This window comes from Nyctereutes procyonoides, unplaced genomic scaffold, assembly GCF_905146905.1.
Source record: "Nyctereutes procyonoides isolate TBG_1078 unplaced genomic scaffold, NYPRO_anot_genome, whole genome shotgun sequence".
In the NCBI taxonomy this organism is placed as follows: Eukaryota; Metazoa; Chordata; class Mammalia; order Carnivora; family Canidae; genus Nyctereutes; species Nyctereutes procyonoides.
Window position 1 is genome coordinate 25,071,376 of NW_026575020.1, and position 15,791 is coordinate 25,087,166.

At 53.3% G+C, this 15,791-nt stretch overlaps 1 protein-coding gene across 4 annotated transcripts in view; it reads right to left on the reverse strand.

The window, feature by feature from the left end:
• Nucleotides 1-265: 265 nt before the first annotated feature.
• The window catches only part of SEZ6 (seizure related 6 homolog), a 45,448-nt gene continuing 29,922 nt past the window's right edge, over nucleotides 266-15,791 (reverse strand). The window contains exons 4-17 of one of the 4 annotated variants that reach the window (XM_055319699.1): nucleotides 13,331-13,526; nucleotides 9,085-9,270; nucleotides 6,493-6,661; nucleotides 6,193-6,359; nucleotides 5,409-5,603; nucleotides 5,023-5,161; nucleotides 4,715-4,911; nucleotides 3,673-3,867; nucleotides 2,879-3,070; nucleotides 2,575-2,772; nucleotides 2,022-2,060; nucleotides 1,667-1,784; nucleotides 1,480-1,582; nucleotides 266-1,298 (exon numbers count right to left, since the gene is read on the reverse strand). In XM_055319699.1, the coding sequence (XP_055175674.1) occupies nucleotides 1,269-1,298; nucleotides 1,480-1,582; nucleotides 1,667-1,784; nucleotides 2,022-2,060; nucleotides 2,575-2,772; nucleotides 2,879-3,070; nucleotides 3,673-3,867; nucleotides 4,715-4,911; nucleotides 5,023-5,161; nucleotides 5,409-5,603; nucleotides 6,193-6,359; nucleotides 6,493-6,661; nucleotides 9,085-9,270; nucleotides 13,331-13,526 (2,124 nt within the window). In that variant the 3' untranslated portion in view covers nucleotides 266-1,268. Of the gene's footprint in view, nucleotides 1,315-1,479; nucleotides 1,583-1,666; nucleotides 1,785-2,021; nucleotides 2,061-2,574; nucleotides 2,773-2,878; nucleotides 3,071-3,672; nucleotides 3,868-4,714; nucleotides 4,912-5,022; nucleotides 5,162-5,408; nucleotides 5,604-6,192; nucleotides 6,360-6,492; nucleotides 6,662-9,084; nucleotides 9,271-13,330; nucleotides 13,527-15,791 lie in introns of all 4 variants that reach the window. The other 3 variants (XM_055319690.1, XM_055319719.1, XM_055319708.1) reach the window with 3 other exon arrangements.

Consider the following 15,791-nt stretch of genomic DNA (forward strand, 5'->3'; position numbering starts at 1 on the left):
CTGGGCTCCCAACCCCCTGTGGATCAGCCACTGGGGCATCTTATTTCACCTGCCATCTGTTGTACTGACCTTGTGGGGACAGTAGTCTTTGAAGCACCTGCATGTAACTTATTTTTGATAAAATGTCAGAGTGATCAATTGGTGGACCCAGCATGCCTTCTGGTCTTGAAGTCCGCATCCCATTGATTTCCCACCTCCTTTCCCTCCAAGAAAGCACCATCTACCTGACCATTGCTTTTTTTTTTTTTTCCAAAAACACCGTTTTAATAAGGAAACAACAGAAATAGAAGATTGTTCTCTGGCTGGAGCCCAGACCCCATATAATACATTACATGTACAAACTGGCCTGTAGCCAACTCCTGGGTCTCTTCTGTGGGTCTCTAACCCTCTGTTCCATGCCAAATATCTGGGCCCTTGGACCTCTGCTCCTCTCCAGAATGTGCCTGCCCATTCCCCTTATCCCAAAACACAGTGGCCATGAGGGAAGACTGGTAGGTGGCTGGGGTTGGAGGAGGGACTAGTGGGAAAGATGTTTGTAAAGCCAGATCGACATTAGGGTAAGATCTCCCTCTCCTTGGCATGTAGGGCTGCCAGGGCAGCAGTGGGGTGTCCTGCTTTGGTGTGGAGCATGAGTGCCTAGGGAAGCCCAACCTGAGCGTGGGGTAGGGTCCCTAAACACCTTTGGGTCCCTTAGAATTTTTGCCTCCAGAAAGCAGAACTGTCCATTCCTGGGGCCTTAGAGAAGGATTAGAGACCTCCCCGAGGGGCTGATGTCAGCATGCCAGGACTACCCAGAGGTCATTGTTGACAGCAGCTTTGGCCACTGGTGATAGCCCTGTGAGGGGCACCCTGGTGCAGTCTCCACCACCCTCAAGTTCGCCTTGCTGCAGGATGCCACATGCTAGCCTGAATGGTGGTTAACCTGAAGAGAGGTGTGCTTCCTCTGCTTGTGAATTCCAGGCTAGAGGTCCAGGGCATGAAGGAGGGTCAGGAGAATGCTGGTACTTGATGTATGTACTCCAGCTGTGCTCTGCCCAGAGGCAGATGCCCCCTGATTTGAACCCAAGGAAGGGTCCTATGTGGGCAGCAGTACCAAGAATATAGGCCCTGGTGGGCATTGCAGGTGGGGAAGGGCACGACTTCTTGAGGGATTGGTGGCGTCTCTTCCCAGATGGTATGTACAGGAGGTGTAGGGACAGCAGGAAGCTGGAAACTTTGCTGCTGGGCTGTGATGTTGGGTTGAGCTGGCTTCTCCAAGCTGCCCCCATCTAAATGGAGACTTCATATTCTTTCGTCTCCTGCAAAGTAAAGAGACTGCTGGGAGTTGGAAACTTGTATAAGGTTTGCCGGCCCATAGTCCACCTGCCCAAGGAAAAGGGAAAGAGTGAGGGGGCTTGGAGGGACCCTCAGGGGTACCTGCCCAAGGGAGAATAGAATTAGATCCTTGGAAAGGGTGCAAAGAATGGCATGGGCACTTACTCCAATCTCATAAGTTGGATTGTCAAATGCTGACTCCACAGTAATGCGGTCATAGGGACGGGGTCGTGTCCGGGGCAGCCGCAGGGGGCTTTTCCCCTGGAGCCTGTGGGACAGAGAAGCCTGTGAGTCAGAAGTGCTGGGCAGGAGTGAGTTGGATATATAGGGCAGGAAGGGAAACCAGACTCACCTAGAGAAGTAGAGGTACACACCTCCTACCAAGAGCGCCATCACCACCAGTGGCAAGAAAATGGCGGCTGCAACATGGGCAACATCCAGGGTGCTGGAGGCAGCAGGTGCCTTGGCAACTGAAACACAGTGGATGGGATTGGGGCAGAAGTCCCTATGATCCAGAGCCCATATCTGCCCTAACCTCTGCCCAGGAGAATCCAGGTAACCAGCTCCCTCTAGCTTCTAACTTTTGCTCTGCTGGTCCCAGACCTCTCTCTTTCTCTGCCCTCCCTTCTTGGGGAACCCATGGCCTGGGAGCTGTGAGAGCCAGGGCCAGGGAGACTATTTCCCTGGCCCTCAAGGGGGGGGCTCACCATCCAGGCTGCGGCCGCTGTAGAACCCATCCAGAGAGGCTGGAACAAGAGGGGAGGGCCAAGGGCAGAGGTGAGACCAATGGGCCAACCACTAAGGCAGGGAGTAGACTGATCATGGGATGGATTTGTCCAAGGAGAGTCTACTCCAGCATTTGTCTTGGTGTCACCAGATCAGAAAGATCTGGCAAAGACTGGGGAGACTAAGGGTAACACAAAGGGCATGTGGGCAGGGGGTTCTGGTTCTTAATATTTGGTGTCTATGCTAGAGCAGCCCTGTAGGACTGGCAGGAGGTTTTTTTTTTTAAGATTTATTTATTTATTTGAGAGAGAGAGAGAGAGAGAGAGAGATGCACACATGAATGGGAAGGGGCAGAGGGAGAGGGAAAGAGAATTGTAGGCAGACTCCAAGCTGAGCTCAGAGTCCAATGTGGGGCCTGATCCCACAACCATGAGATCATGACCTGAGCCAAAACCAAGAGTCAGACACTCAACCAACTGCGCCACCCAGGCGCCTGGGGACAGACAGGAGTTCTGAGGGTGGCAAAACACTCACCAGCCCTACAGATGGGTGGGGGATCACTCCAATGTGAAGGGTGCCCGGGCACACATTTGATGCTGGCCTGGCCCTTCAGCACGTAGCCAGGGGCGCATGAGAAGTGGACAGTCGCCCCAGCTGGGTGTAGCCGCTTCTCAGGACTGTGGGCACCATTCTCAGGGGCGCTGAGGCCGTGGCATGGCTTGAGCTGTTCTACTGCAAAGCAGGCAGAGCCCAGTGAGGGTGCCAGGCCTCTAGTCTCCAGAGGTGGCATCTTTTGTCTCCTACCAGAATTTTCCCCTCATAACCATTTGACACTTACGGAGACATTTGGGGGCCCGGTCGCTCCACTTGGGGCTGCTTGCTTGACGGTCATGGCAGGTGAGGATGGCACTACCAGTCAGTACAAAACCCTGGTCGCAGATATACTGCACGGTGGCCCCCACAGGAAATTTGGGGCTAGATATGAGGCGTCGGCTGTGCTCCACATCCCCAGGGTCATGGCAAGAAGTCACTATGGGTAGGGGGGGTAATGGGGGAAAGTAGCCCAGATAGAACTCAACAGAAGCCAGTCCACCCTGGCTTTGTTCCAAGCCAGCCAATATCTTCATGATATGTGGCTGTGGTGCCTATTTATCTGTCCCTGCCATCTTGCTGGTGCATCCCTCATCTGTCCCCTTCTTATCCATTATTTTTTTGATTTTTAAAAAATATTTATTTATTCATGAGAGACACACAGAGAGAGGCAGAGACATAGGCAGAAGGAGAAGCAGGCTCCATGCAGAGAGCCCGACGTGGGACTCGATCCCGGGCCTTCAGGATCACACCCTGGGCTGAAGGCGGCGCTAAACCGCTGAGCCACCCGGGCTGCCCTCTTCCTATCCATTAGAGTCAACATACACTGGTCATACATCAGGAAGGAAATATTTGAAATGCTTGGTGGATAACCCTTTGAAAAGGTACTATCCCCATTTCATAGATGAGAAAACTGAGGCTATGAAAGGGGGAGGAAGTTCAAGGGTACTAGCTGGCAACAGCTGAAGTCTGGTTCAGAATCCAGGAGAGAGCCTCGTATCTTGCTTTGAAGAGGGAAATGTGGAGAACAGGTACACTCACCTTTCTGGCAGGAGGGCAGGTCCTCGCTCCAGGTTAGGTCCCACTGGCACATGAGGACACTGGACCCTACCACCTGGTAGCCAGGGTAGCACTGGTAAGTGACGACAGTGCCATGTACCAGCTCAGGCTGAGATGGGCTCTTCCAGCCATTGGGGATCTCAGGCAGCTCCGGACATGTGTCATTGCGGGGCACCTCTGGGGGGCATAGGGGCAGCAAGATGCAGGCCCTCAGCCATCACTAAAGTGACTGTGCTAGCCTCCCTCACCACAAGGGCACCCCAGCTCCTGCCAGTTTGGCCTGGGCCTAGCCTGGCCTGGGCAGGCCCAGCAATGCATTCCTTCATGTTCAAGGGCCCCTCCTTGCCTGTACCTGACATCATTCTGTCTCTTAGGTTCAGGGGTTATCATTTTGGCTTTATGCCTTTCTTTCTTCCTTCCTTCCTTCCTTCCTTCCTTCCTTCCTTCCTTCCTTCCTTCCTTCCTTCCTTCCTTCCTTCCTTCCTTTTTTAAGATTTTATTCATGAGAGAGAGAGAGAGGCAGAGGGAGAAGCAGTCTCCCCACAAGTAGGGAGCCTGATGAGGGGCTTGATCCTAGGACCCCCAGATCAAAACCTGAGCTGAAAGCAGATGCTCAACCAACTGAGCCACTCAGGTGCCCCTGGGCTTTACTTTCAAAAGCACGTTGGCCAGTTCCTCATGCCTGAGAGAGGAGGGTGGGGAAATTGCCACTTCTCTTAAAGATTGTTAGAAGGTAGAAACAAACACCTTTCTGAGTTTCCTCTTTGTTATGAAGGTCTTCCTGATGCCTACCCAAATCTCTCTTGCTGCAACAGAAGGTTCCCTTTGACTGGGCCCTCAGGGAAGATGGAGAATTAGACTGGCTTCCTTCAGGTGATGCCTGGAGCTTTTCCAGCTTTCCCTCGTCAGATTAAGAGCACTCAGGCTCATTGCCCTGGCCTCTCTGACTTGCCATGGTTTGGGATCTGTGTTCTGGCATTCCCTCCCCCAGGTGGTGGGGCAGGCAGGGCAGGGGCAAGCTCACCAAAGAAGTGGATGACAAAGCCCTGCTGGTAGCCCAGCACCAAGGCCCCGGGGTCTGACTGGAACTGTATGGTGACGTCAGCCATGGAGGTAAAGAGCTTGAAGTGGCCACGGGGTCCTGAGTACTGGCCCAAGACCCGGGCTGTCAGGTCGTCCCCATCATAGAAGGTAAGCACATCACCAGGGCCTATGCGCAGCCTGTGGAGGAGGACTGTCAGGGAGGGTGGGCCTAGGGACTCCAGGGTGATCTGGGCAAGAAATGACCCCAGAGCTCAGGAACTGGCTCAGCCTTGCCCAGTGGGCACTCACACTCGGATGTCCAGCATGATGCGCTTGTCCTCTTCTACGTGAACACCCCAGATGCAGTCCTGCCCCCGGCTATAAGGCTCCGGCCAGTTGGGGGAGAGCACCACTCCAGCTGAGTCTGTAATCTCCCCACTGCACACAGCTGGAAGGCAGGGGAGGCCCAGGAGGTGCATCCCCTCCACATCCCCCCCATCCAGTGCTATGCCCTGGGGCTGCCACCAACCCACAGGAGTGCCTACCCATTCCTGGGAGCCCCCACCTCCTCCTTAGGTGGGGGCTTGAATCACACATGTCACAGGGCCCCTCTGGCCCCAGGTTCTGCAGCTGGCTCTGGTCCCCACCCTGCTCCCTGCCCCGGGCAGGTCTGTCCTCCACAGGTCCCTACTGACCTCGGCAGGCTGGCTCTGTCTCATTCCACTGGGGGTCGTGGGGGTCAATGCACTCGATGATGATGGAACCCTGCTCCAGGGTGTAGCCAGGGTCACAGCTGAACTCCACGGTGGAGCCCACGGGATAGGAGGGGGCACTGCTGCTGAAGTTGCCATATTTGACAAAGGGCTCATAGCAGTGGCCCTGCTGGAAGGCTGCAAACCACAGGGGCCAGCCCAGCTTAGCCTCAACTGGGGCAAATGGGGAGAAGGGGGAGCCTCCCGCCCCAAGGCCTTTATCTTCCTGATCGCAAATGTATGTCCTAGGCTTGCAGCAGGGGCAGGATGCCCAGAGCACCATACCCTATCATACCCTGCTCAGGAGGCAGGCTTGATCACCATTGTATTCCCAGCACCTAGTTTTGTGCTTCATACACGCAGGGCATTCAATAAATGGTTTTTTGAATGAATGAATGAATGAATGAATGAATGCATGCAGGCATGGGTGGTTCTAGAATGTCTCCTGCAGCAATTTTCTTCTCTAAGGGTTGGGGCCTTTTTTGTTCTTCAAACTCTTGAGGTTTCATTCTCTTGGACTAGAGGGCCTGGGTCCAGGCAAGGGTCTCCTGCAAGACCAGGGTAGGAATCCCTAAGAACTGGAAGGGAGGGAGAGAGAGGGGAGCACCTAAGTGCTAGGTGAGCGAGGGCTAAGTTGGAAGGAGTGATGATGGGATGGGGGTGTGTGTGTGAGAGAAGAGGTCCTAGACTCAAGCCCTCCACCCCTGTGAGGCCCCAGCAGGCTCACCCTCATAGCGAAGGGCCATGCCTGCGGCTGCCCCACTGCTGTCAGTACTGAGTTCCACGAAGAAGTGTCGGCCAGAGCTGAGCAGTCCCTCAATGGGCAAGTACTCCACCTCATAGGAATCATACACTGGAGGAGCCTCCACATTGTCCCCATTACGGATGATGAGCCTGGGCCAAGAGAGAGAGCAGAGGTTTGGCTGGTGTCACTGCCCTAGAAGGTGTGGGGCCTAGGCTTGGGATCCATCCTTGTTGTGGGGCCTTAGTAGGCTGCACGCTCCCATCCCACCAGGACTCTCCTTACCTGTCATCATCCTCCGCCAGGGAAACCTTCTCAAAATGTAAGTGCAGCCTCTGGCCTTCTGGGGCCTCAAGCAACCAGTGGCAGGTGAGATTGTTGCTGTAGTTGCCCGGGAAACCCGGGGAGACAATGCGGCCAGTGGTGGCATTGCGGGTCACTCCACCGCAGGCAGCTGTGAGACAGGGCACAGACTGTGGGCTGGCTTTTGGTCCCAGCTCCACTGGATTCTGAATGCCCTACCAAGCCTGCCCACACACCCCTGCTCTTGAGCCCTCTGTGCGTTCCTGGTGCCTAAGGTCAATCCTTGGCCCCTGTGATCCTGCAGCCCCAGACAGCCTGGACTCCAGAATCCTACCTCCTAACCTTTCACTCATCTGGGATTATTCAACTCCTTTGACTGTGGTAGATCTGCCATGGTCTAGCCAAGTGGCCCTAGGTAAGTCACCTTCCCTCTCTGCTGACTCTGGGAGGCCTTCCCCACTCTCCGCCCCCGCAGGCAGAGCCTTCAAGCCCCTTACCCAGGGCCTCCCACCTTCTTGGGTATATCTGCTGCTTCTACCTCATGCCACGTCCCTAAAACCCATTATTATTTGGATATGTTCCTTAACTAGGACCCCCTGGGGCAGGTGCCAAGTCTTTTTCAGGCCAGGAACAGAGTTGGTATTCAGTGTTGGTTGAATAAAATGAGTTAATGAATGTAAAAAAGAGGGCAGGACTAGACATAGGCTGACAAACTACTGGTATACATGGCATCACCTCCAAATCTTCTGCCCTCAGCAGACATTGCTACCTAGGGCCTGGCCTCGCATACTTCCTGAGATAGCATCACTACCACCATGGTTCCTGGACTGAGCCCCCTGGCCTGGTACTGTCCTTTTTCCAAGGGGAGGCTGAGCAGCTCACCTAGCCCCATCACTGATGGGGCTTGTGGGTTACTTGGCCACAAGCATCTGGCAGTTGAGCAGGGCCAGAGAAGGGGTTTCAAAGACAACAGGAGTGTGGTTGGTTTCAGGCAGCACTTTCCTCTCCTAGACACACAGCTCTGGAGCCTGTTTGCTCTCAGAGACCAGGCTGCCCTGGCCAGAACATGGCCTCTTTGTCTCTGGATGTTCAAGATGGCAGAATTTTTAAATTTAATAAAACTCCTGGGGCTGGGGGTGTTGTGGTGCTTTTCTTCTCTGCTTCTCTGCAGAGAGGGCAAGACCCATCTTTCTTCTTGGTCTCAGAACAGAACTGCCCTGTGAATGTGAGCATGCCCACCCTTCACTTAAATGTGTCTGGGGTTCCCTGTTACCTCCAAGTCATCTAAGCTTGAGGGGCCATTCGAACCCTTCATGAAGCCGGCTTTCTCCTGACTTGGCTTCAGCCCCATCCCATGTACCTTGCTTGTCCTGTCCTCTAGCGTGCTGCTTTCTGCCTCCACATCTTTGTATATGCTGTCCTCAGGATCCACTCCACTTCCCTGAGCTAACATTCTTATAATCCTTCCATGCGCTCTCCCTGGGAAGCTTTCTTTGCCTCCTTCCTCATCTTGGAGCAGCTCTCCCTCACTTGGATCCTGACCATGCCCTGAATTCACCCCATCACAGCTTGGTCTGCACAGAGCTTGCTACATGCTGGTTTTCCTGCTTGCCAGAGAGCTCCTTGAGGGCAGAGACCAGATCTGGCTTATTCACTTCTGCTTGTGCCTAGCACCCAGGAAGCATTTATAAGATGGAGTAAGGTTCAAGAGCCCAAGCTATTAAAAAGAAAAGGAGAGAAAAGAAAAGATACCCAAGCTGCCTTGCACACTGCAGACTAAACTCCCCATCTTCCTTCTGCCAAGAAGCCCCTCTTCACTGGCAGCAACCTCAGACTTCCTGGTCGTGCAGATCCAGAACCTGGGAGGATGTCTCCTTCCACTTGCCCCCCTCCGTTTGTCAGTATCTCTGGGACCTCCTCCCTCCTCTCCCTTCCCAAAGTCACTGTCTAAGTTCAGACCCTCTTGCCTGCCTGGCCTCTAGACACCACCTGGCCTCCTGGCCTCCTGGTCTCCAGACACCACCTGGCCTCCTGGACTCCTGGCCTTTAATTACCACCTGGCTGCCTCTCCTGAGGAACAGTTCTGAGCTCTTCCCTGGCTGTTTTGAGTCCCTGAACACTTCCTCACCTTGTTGCCTCTGTGTTAACTGCTTTGTTAAGTGTTCCCTCCATTAAAATGTCAAATCTTCCATGTCACTTCCCCCAGGAAGCCTCCTAAATACCCAACTAAGAATGATTGCTTTCTCCCTGCCCAGGTCACTTTGTGTGTCTTCATTGGTGCTTCCTTAATTTCTGCTCTGGAAATTGGTGATCCATGTGCTTTTTGCTTCCCCCACTTCCTGGAATTGTAGGCTTTTTGAGGGCATGATCCCTGTTTAATTCAGCTCTATATACCTGTGGTGCCTCTATGTAGGAAATACTCAATAATGAGGTTGGATAAACGCTACTGAGGTATGGGACCATTTTTTGGCTTCCTTATAGAGAGCAAATGGAAGGTTCCAGGCAGCAGCCGAGAGCAGGGATAAGCCCCCCACCTTACTCCTCTGTTTAGCAGAGTCCCCCAGAGCCACTTACCAATGCAGACAGGCTCCTGGGAATCCCAGAAGGGCTGGGTGGCATTGAGACAGGTAAGAAGCCTGGCACCCTTCAGCTGGTAGCCAGTGGCACAGTAGAAGTGGGCGCTGCCTCCTGGGTGGAGGCTGGTGACAGTCACAGCTCCATAAGCAGGACGCCGGGGAAAATGGCAGTTCAGGAGATAAGCTGCAGAGGGAAAATGGGTGATGTGTGTGTGTGTGTGTGTGTGTGTGTGTGTGTGTGTGTGTGTGTGTTGGGGGGCTGAATCATAGCCAGGGCAAAAGGGGCTTGCCACAGCCTGCCTGGACATGTCACTTGGGGCCAGAGGAAGAGTCGGGAATTCTGGGAGAGACTCTGATCCCCTCCCCAGAAGGTGCCAGTGATATTTCCAGCAGCCTGAGCTGGTTAGTGGAGCAAGCACAGAGCTGGAAGTTAGGAGGCTTGGCTTCTGGTCCAAGCTTTCTGATGTTTTTGGCAGGTTTTTTTAGCGTCTCTGTGTCCCAGTTTCTCATTTATTTAGTGAGTTTCAAAATGCCAGCCTACCTACAGGGTTATTAAGAGAATAGAGGGGATAGTATTTTATTCAGCGTGGTATCCCCGGAATCCAGCTGGTAGCCCGTCTTTGAGAAATGTGTGCTGAATGACTTAGAGATGTGAAAGCACTTGAAGCAATGAGTCTATTCTGATGTAAGTATTCATACTGTTTTTCCTATATGGGACGAATAGGAATTACAGCCAGAACGACTGAAGTCAGACAGTAAAAGCTTTCCCAGTATTCACTGGCAAGGGCTGTGGACTTCTTTTAAAAACAGGATGGGGCGAGGGTGGGGAGGCAGGGCACGCCTTCCTTGGAAGTGGGGGAAGGGCAAGTTGCCTGGGAAACTTGGTAACTTTTGGAATTGTCATACCAAGTATAACCAAATGGTGGCAGCAAATCCTACAAAACAACCTGGCAAGTCCCAAAATAGAGCCAAGCCCCAGGTGATGATACTAAAGATGGGGGTCAGGGCTTGAGTCCAGAGAGGTGCGAAAGAAGGCCAGAGGGGTCAAGGAGAGAGGCTGAGTGAAGGCTGGGCTATGGAGTCTGAAAACCCTTGGGGGTGGTAAGAGGGATGGGGACCATCTAGATTGAGGATCTTGGGGCGGAGGGGCCCACCCTTACTGATGGCAATAGGCAAGATGGAAAGAGAGGTCTAGGCAGGAACTCTGCTAACTTCTGTGTGATTTGTATAAATAGAAAAAGGGGCTGTATCTGAGCAGAATGGGGTCCAGAAATGGGTTTTGTGATTTTCACCTGTCCTGGCTGTAGTCACTGGGCTTGTGCAAAGGGAGAGGATGGTTTTAACTCTTCCTTCTCATGACAATGAGTGGTTACTTGTAATTGGCAGGCAGGGCAGGGCAGCACTTAGGGGACTGCCTGGGTTTGAAAAATACAAGCTCCCCTACTTGCTGTGCCACCTTGGGCAAATTACCTAACTTCTCTGTGCCTCTGTTTCCTTGTTTACCCACCCATTCAGAGTACTGCATCCGGTGCTGTTACATGAGAGGTTAACTGAGAGGACACATGTGCAATTCCTGGCACAGAACAAATACCAAATGTCCCAGCCTGCTGTTATTGTTAGTAATCTTGATTCATAAAAGCACTTCACATCTGCAGGCACCATCCAGCTTCTAAAATGCCTTTATACTCTTCCTACTTGAGGTCTACAACATGCTTGGGTAGAAGGAAGGCAAAGCATGGGTTCTTAAGGATGAGGAAAACTGAGGTTAAGAGAGACCGGGGCACTAGTCCTGATCCCACAGCCAGTGAGCAGTAGAGAGGACACTTGAAGCTCCTGGCTCTGGAGCCCATTGCGTTCTAATCCCCTCTCCTACCTGTTTCCCTGAGTGAGGTAGAAATCAGGGCTCAGGAGTCAGAGAAACCCATGAGTGACACACAAGGCTGGTCGGTTAGGGTGGCCATTCACAATGACCAGGGGAGAGACCCCAGGCCAGAATGGGATGGGCAAGAGAGTGTGAGGCACTCCAGCCAGAGTGCAGGGAGGGGGTGACATCCAGAGAGGTCTAGAGGTCTAAAGGTGTCAGTACATCTGGCCACGAACCAGATGTACTGACACCTTTCCTGTGAGTTCTTATCACAACTCTGGGAAGGGCGGTCCCCCATTTCACAGATTAGGAAACTGGGATGAGGTGAGAACAGAAGGCTGGGGGCAGATGAGGAAGCCCCCAGACTCCATCGTGGCCACTTCCCAGGAGGAGCTTCCTCCTGTTGCCATGACTACCGTTCCCAGGGAGCCTGGATGACTGCAATCTGTTGAGCTATTTTCTCCCTGGCGTCTGTTTCTGGGGCCAAGTCCAGTGCCAGGAATGCTCAGGAGGGAGGAGGGGCATGCCTGGCAGAGCCCTTTGCTTCCTTACCCTGCCTGAGGCTGTGGGAGGGGAACTGGAACCTGGTTCTGCAGTTGAGGCCCTTGTGGGGGCCCATCCTTGTGATCTCCAACATTATCCTGGGTAGCGCAGTGATATGGATACCAGTCCCCTCGTCCCCTCTTCTGGCACCCTCTTTCTCCAGCCCAGGGAGACACGCGTGTGAGCACATGCTCCTCCTGTTCCCATCTCTGGGATCAGGGCTAATTACAGCCTATAATTAGGGGAATTACACTCATTAAGGAAAGAGCTGATCATTGACAAAAACTGGGCCGAGGAGGGAGGACTTCTGGGAGCTGAGCAGAAGGCAGGACTGGGCCAGCTCTCCCAGCCCCTCCTTGGTGTCTGCACCCCTCCCTGGGCCTCCAGCTCACTGCCTCTCAGCCACCTTTGTCTGGCCAACAGAGGGAAGGTCCAGGGTTTTGTGCAGAGGAATTTGCGGCAAGAGAGAAGGTTACCGTGGCGTGAAATTATGCCCGCTGCTAAAGAGGATTGATGAGCCATTAGGGAGGCTGGCCGGGCCACCTAGATGTTCACCCTTGTCTCAGCTGGCCCCTTGCCTCTCTCTGCCAAGCCCCAGGCCAGCCCCTGCCCACCACCAGGCTCCCTGCTGCCACACCTGACTGCTCTCCCAGTTTGGGTGGAGAGGCTAGGGAGGGGTGAGTGCTGCTTAGGTGGGTTCCAAGCATCCCCATCTCCAGTGCCTGTCCTCCTCCCTGGGCTATGGACCCTGCAAGGCTGTGGAAGTGGTCCCTGACAATGTAGGGCAATGCTATACTTGTTCACACCAATTATTTCCCCATTAGCACTCCCCAGTCTGAACTGGTTACCCTGTCAGAGCAGTACAAGGGATTAAGAAGACTTTGCCTGGGGAAAGGGTGCCAGGGCCAGGAAAGATGCTGATGGAAGAGGGGCAGAGGCAAGCCCCAATCCCTCCCTTTCCTATCCTGCCAGCTCTTTAATACTTGTTTCTGGTTCCTTCATGGAACCAGAACTAAGTTCACGGAATGTGCTAAGTGCTAAGCACTTCACGGGAACCCTCTGGTATAATCTTCCTCATGCCTTTATGGAGGAAGTATATTGGTCACATGGTACAGCAGAGGAAAAGGAGGATTGGAGAGGTCAAATGACCTGTCCAAGGTCAACAGCCAATGGGAAGGAGATTTAGACACAGATCTGCCCGTCCCCTGAGTCTGTGATTTTCCCATTCTATCTTGCCACTCCCCTATCTCCAGAGGTGTTCTGAGCTGACTGGGTCCCTAGGGTGCTAGGGTGGGTGAGGCAGTTCAGGAAGACCAAGTTGGTAGCTAAGGACCTCCAGAAGGTCACTATCAAGCCCCTTTGACCTTGACCACCTTGCATTTAGGAGAGAGGGCTTCTATTATTATTGCCTATTTAAGTATCCACCTCCCCTAGACATTCTGGATTCCTTGAGGGCAAAGGATCTGGAGGGTTGATATTGCCATCTTGATATTGTCAATGACCAGCACAGTCTTGGCAAAGAGCAGATACCTAGGAAGAGTTTACTGGATGAATAAATAAATGAATGAATGAGTGAATGAGTAAATGGCAGTGGGCACCCCTGGGGCTACCTGATTCTGTGTCAGGCCTCCTTCACAACCAGTTCTCTGTAGGGTAGTAGGTGGAGGAGGGAGGTGTCAAATATGTAATTATCAACTTTAGTTGTACAGAACTTCACTAGGCACCTGTGTCTGTCCTCCATCATCCCCCCTCCCCTACACAGACCTATAGTAGCACCAGAGATCCCCAGGAGGGTACCCAGTCAGGGCTGGTTCTTCCCTCAGCTGCCCAGGCCTACCTTGGTAGTGGAAATGGAATGTGCCAGGCCCAGCAGGTGGTGGGAGGCTCTGGAACCTCAGTGCTGCTTGGTGGGTGGGGCTACGGATGACTTGGCCCCTCAGTAAGAAAGACTGGTTGGCCAGGGGCAGCGGGTCAGGCCCCCCCAGGCCCTCCACAGTCACCGTCTCCCCCTCTCGGAGGCTGATGTTCTGGACCTGCCATGGAATAGACAGTGAAAAGTAGAGCAGTTAGGCTTCTTCCTGCCAACTGAGCCCCACTGCCCACAGTCTCCTGGGGGCCCCAGACATGGCCTGTCCTCAGGGCTGCTTGGCCACTGGAACCTCCAGGCCCTGAGCTGGGCACTTGAGTGCAAGAGGAGCTCATTTCACCATCTCAGTAACCCTGTGAGATGGGATCTGAAGTTCCTATCCAAGGTCACATAGAGATTATTAGCAGAACTAGAATTTGTAAGCATGTCTTTCTGTCACCAAAGCTATTCAGTGACACCAGGACACCAGCTGCTTCCTGTCCCTTCATTTCTCTGGGGGATGGAGTTGGTGTGTTGAACTAGATGGTGTCCAAGGGCCTGGCCCACCATGTGAGGTCTTAAGCATCAGTCCCATGTGCCCAGCTTCCTCTGGATGCCTCCTGTCATTGGATACTTTACAGGCACCCCAACCCCCAGCCTGCCTCATACTGAGCCTTCCTCTTCCCCAGCCAGCAGCTTCCCTCTCCATTCATCTGCATCCTCATAGTCAAAACTGGCATCTTGCCTCCTCCCTTACACTCCACGACCAATCAGTCATTCGGTCCTGTCTATTGGACCCAGATCTTTTTACTACTTTTCATCCCCCCTGCCACTTCACAGCTCCTCGCTGCTATTGCTCACTTGGATCACTACGGCAGCCTCCTGACCAGCTTCCCTGCCTGCAGGGTTCCAGCCACTTTTCCCTCCATGTCAATATTTCTGAACTGCAGCCAGTTAGTAGCCCCAACCTATGGCCTCATGTGGTGCTTCCTCACTGAAATCCTTTGGTGGCACTCCGCATAGCCCACAAAGACCCCACTATCTAGTCCAAATGCCTTGCTGTGGCCCACAGGGCCCTCCCTAACTTAGCCCCTGCTGATTGCTCAGCCAGGCCCTTCACTGTGCACCCTCCTCTCCACATGCTGGCCACCATTCTCTTCTCTCTCTTCTGGGCCTCTTTTCTTTCTTTTTCTTTTTCTTTTCTTTTCTTTCTTTTCTTTTTCTTTAAGATTTTATTTATTTATTCATGAGAGGCACACAGAAGAGAGGCAGAGACATAGGCAGAAGGAGAAGCAGGCTCCATGCAGGGAGCCCGATGCAGGACTCGATCCCAGGACCTCGGGATTCATAACCTGAGCAAAAGGCAAACACTCAACCACTGGGCTGAGCCACCCAAGTGCCCCTGGGCTTCTTTTTCCAATCCTTCCCTCTGGCTATCCCAGGCCTCTCTACCATCACCCCAGTCCTCAGGCCCTCAATCCCTGGAGCATCTTTCTGGGCTTCATGCCTTCATTCAGTCAAAGGAGGATTGGACTGCAATAGACTGCTCTGGGGGGAAGTGGCAGTGTGGCCCAGTACAAGAAACATTGGATGGGGAGCCCAGAGATCTGTTCCCTCCCCCAAATCCCAGTTGGCTCCTCCTCTCTATCCCTTAGCTCTGAACATCACCCCCTGCCCAGTTTTTCTCACCTGGAGAATGGCCTTCCCCCCTGCTATCCTCAGCTCATCTCTGGGTCTTGGCTGACTCAGATCAGACTATACCTCTTTCTTACCCAAACACATTAGTGACTTCAGATTGCCCAGAAGACAAGGTGCAAAGTTCTCAGCTCACAGCTGGGCCCAGTGGCTTTGCCAGCCTCATTTGCCCACTCTGTAGTCAAATGCTATACCTCACTCCACCCTTCTGGGTACTTGCATATGCAGGAATGCCCTCTCTTGCCCTTCTAGTGATGCTGGCCATTCTTTCAGATCTCAGGACCACCACCCTCTGCCTTCCAAGCCAGGCCAGTCAGTTCTTTTGCATCAGGCCTTCCGCACCTGTCCCTTCTCTCAGTACGTCTCCATTTTAGCTCAGGATAGCATTTGGGGTCACAATGCCCTCTTCAATAGCCAGTCGCAATAAAGATGTGTGGAGAGAGTGAATGTGTGGACCACTGGAGGCCTTCTTTGCCAGATACCTGTGAGCCGAAAAGCACAGAGGATGGATGCTGAGCCCAGGCAGGTCCCAGGAGACAGCCGTGCTCTGGGTCCCTCAGACTGTGGGTGATGAGAACAGATGTGCCCTAGGGACTTCTCTGCCTGGGAGAAAAGACCTAGTAGGTCTTTGAGGCCAAAAAGAAGGCTGAAGGCAGGGTGCTGGAATGGCAGCATCGGCTCTCCGTGAGGAGCCTCCCTTATAGGGCACGTTTGGGTAGAGGGTGCCTGACCATCTGCCAGGGACATTCCTTAGGGA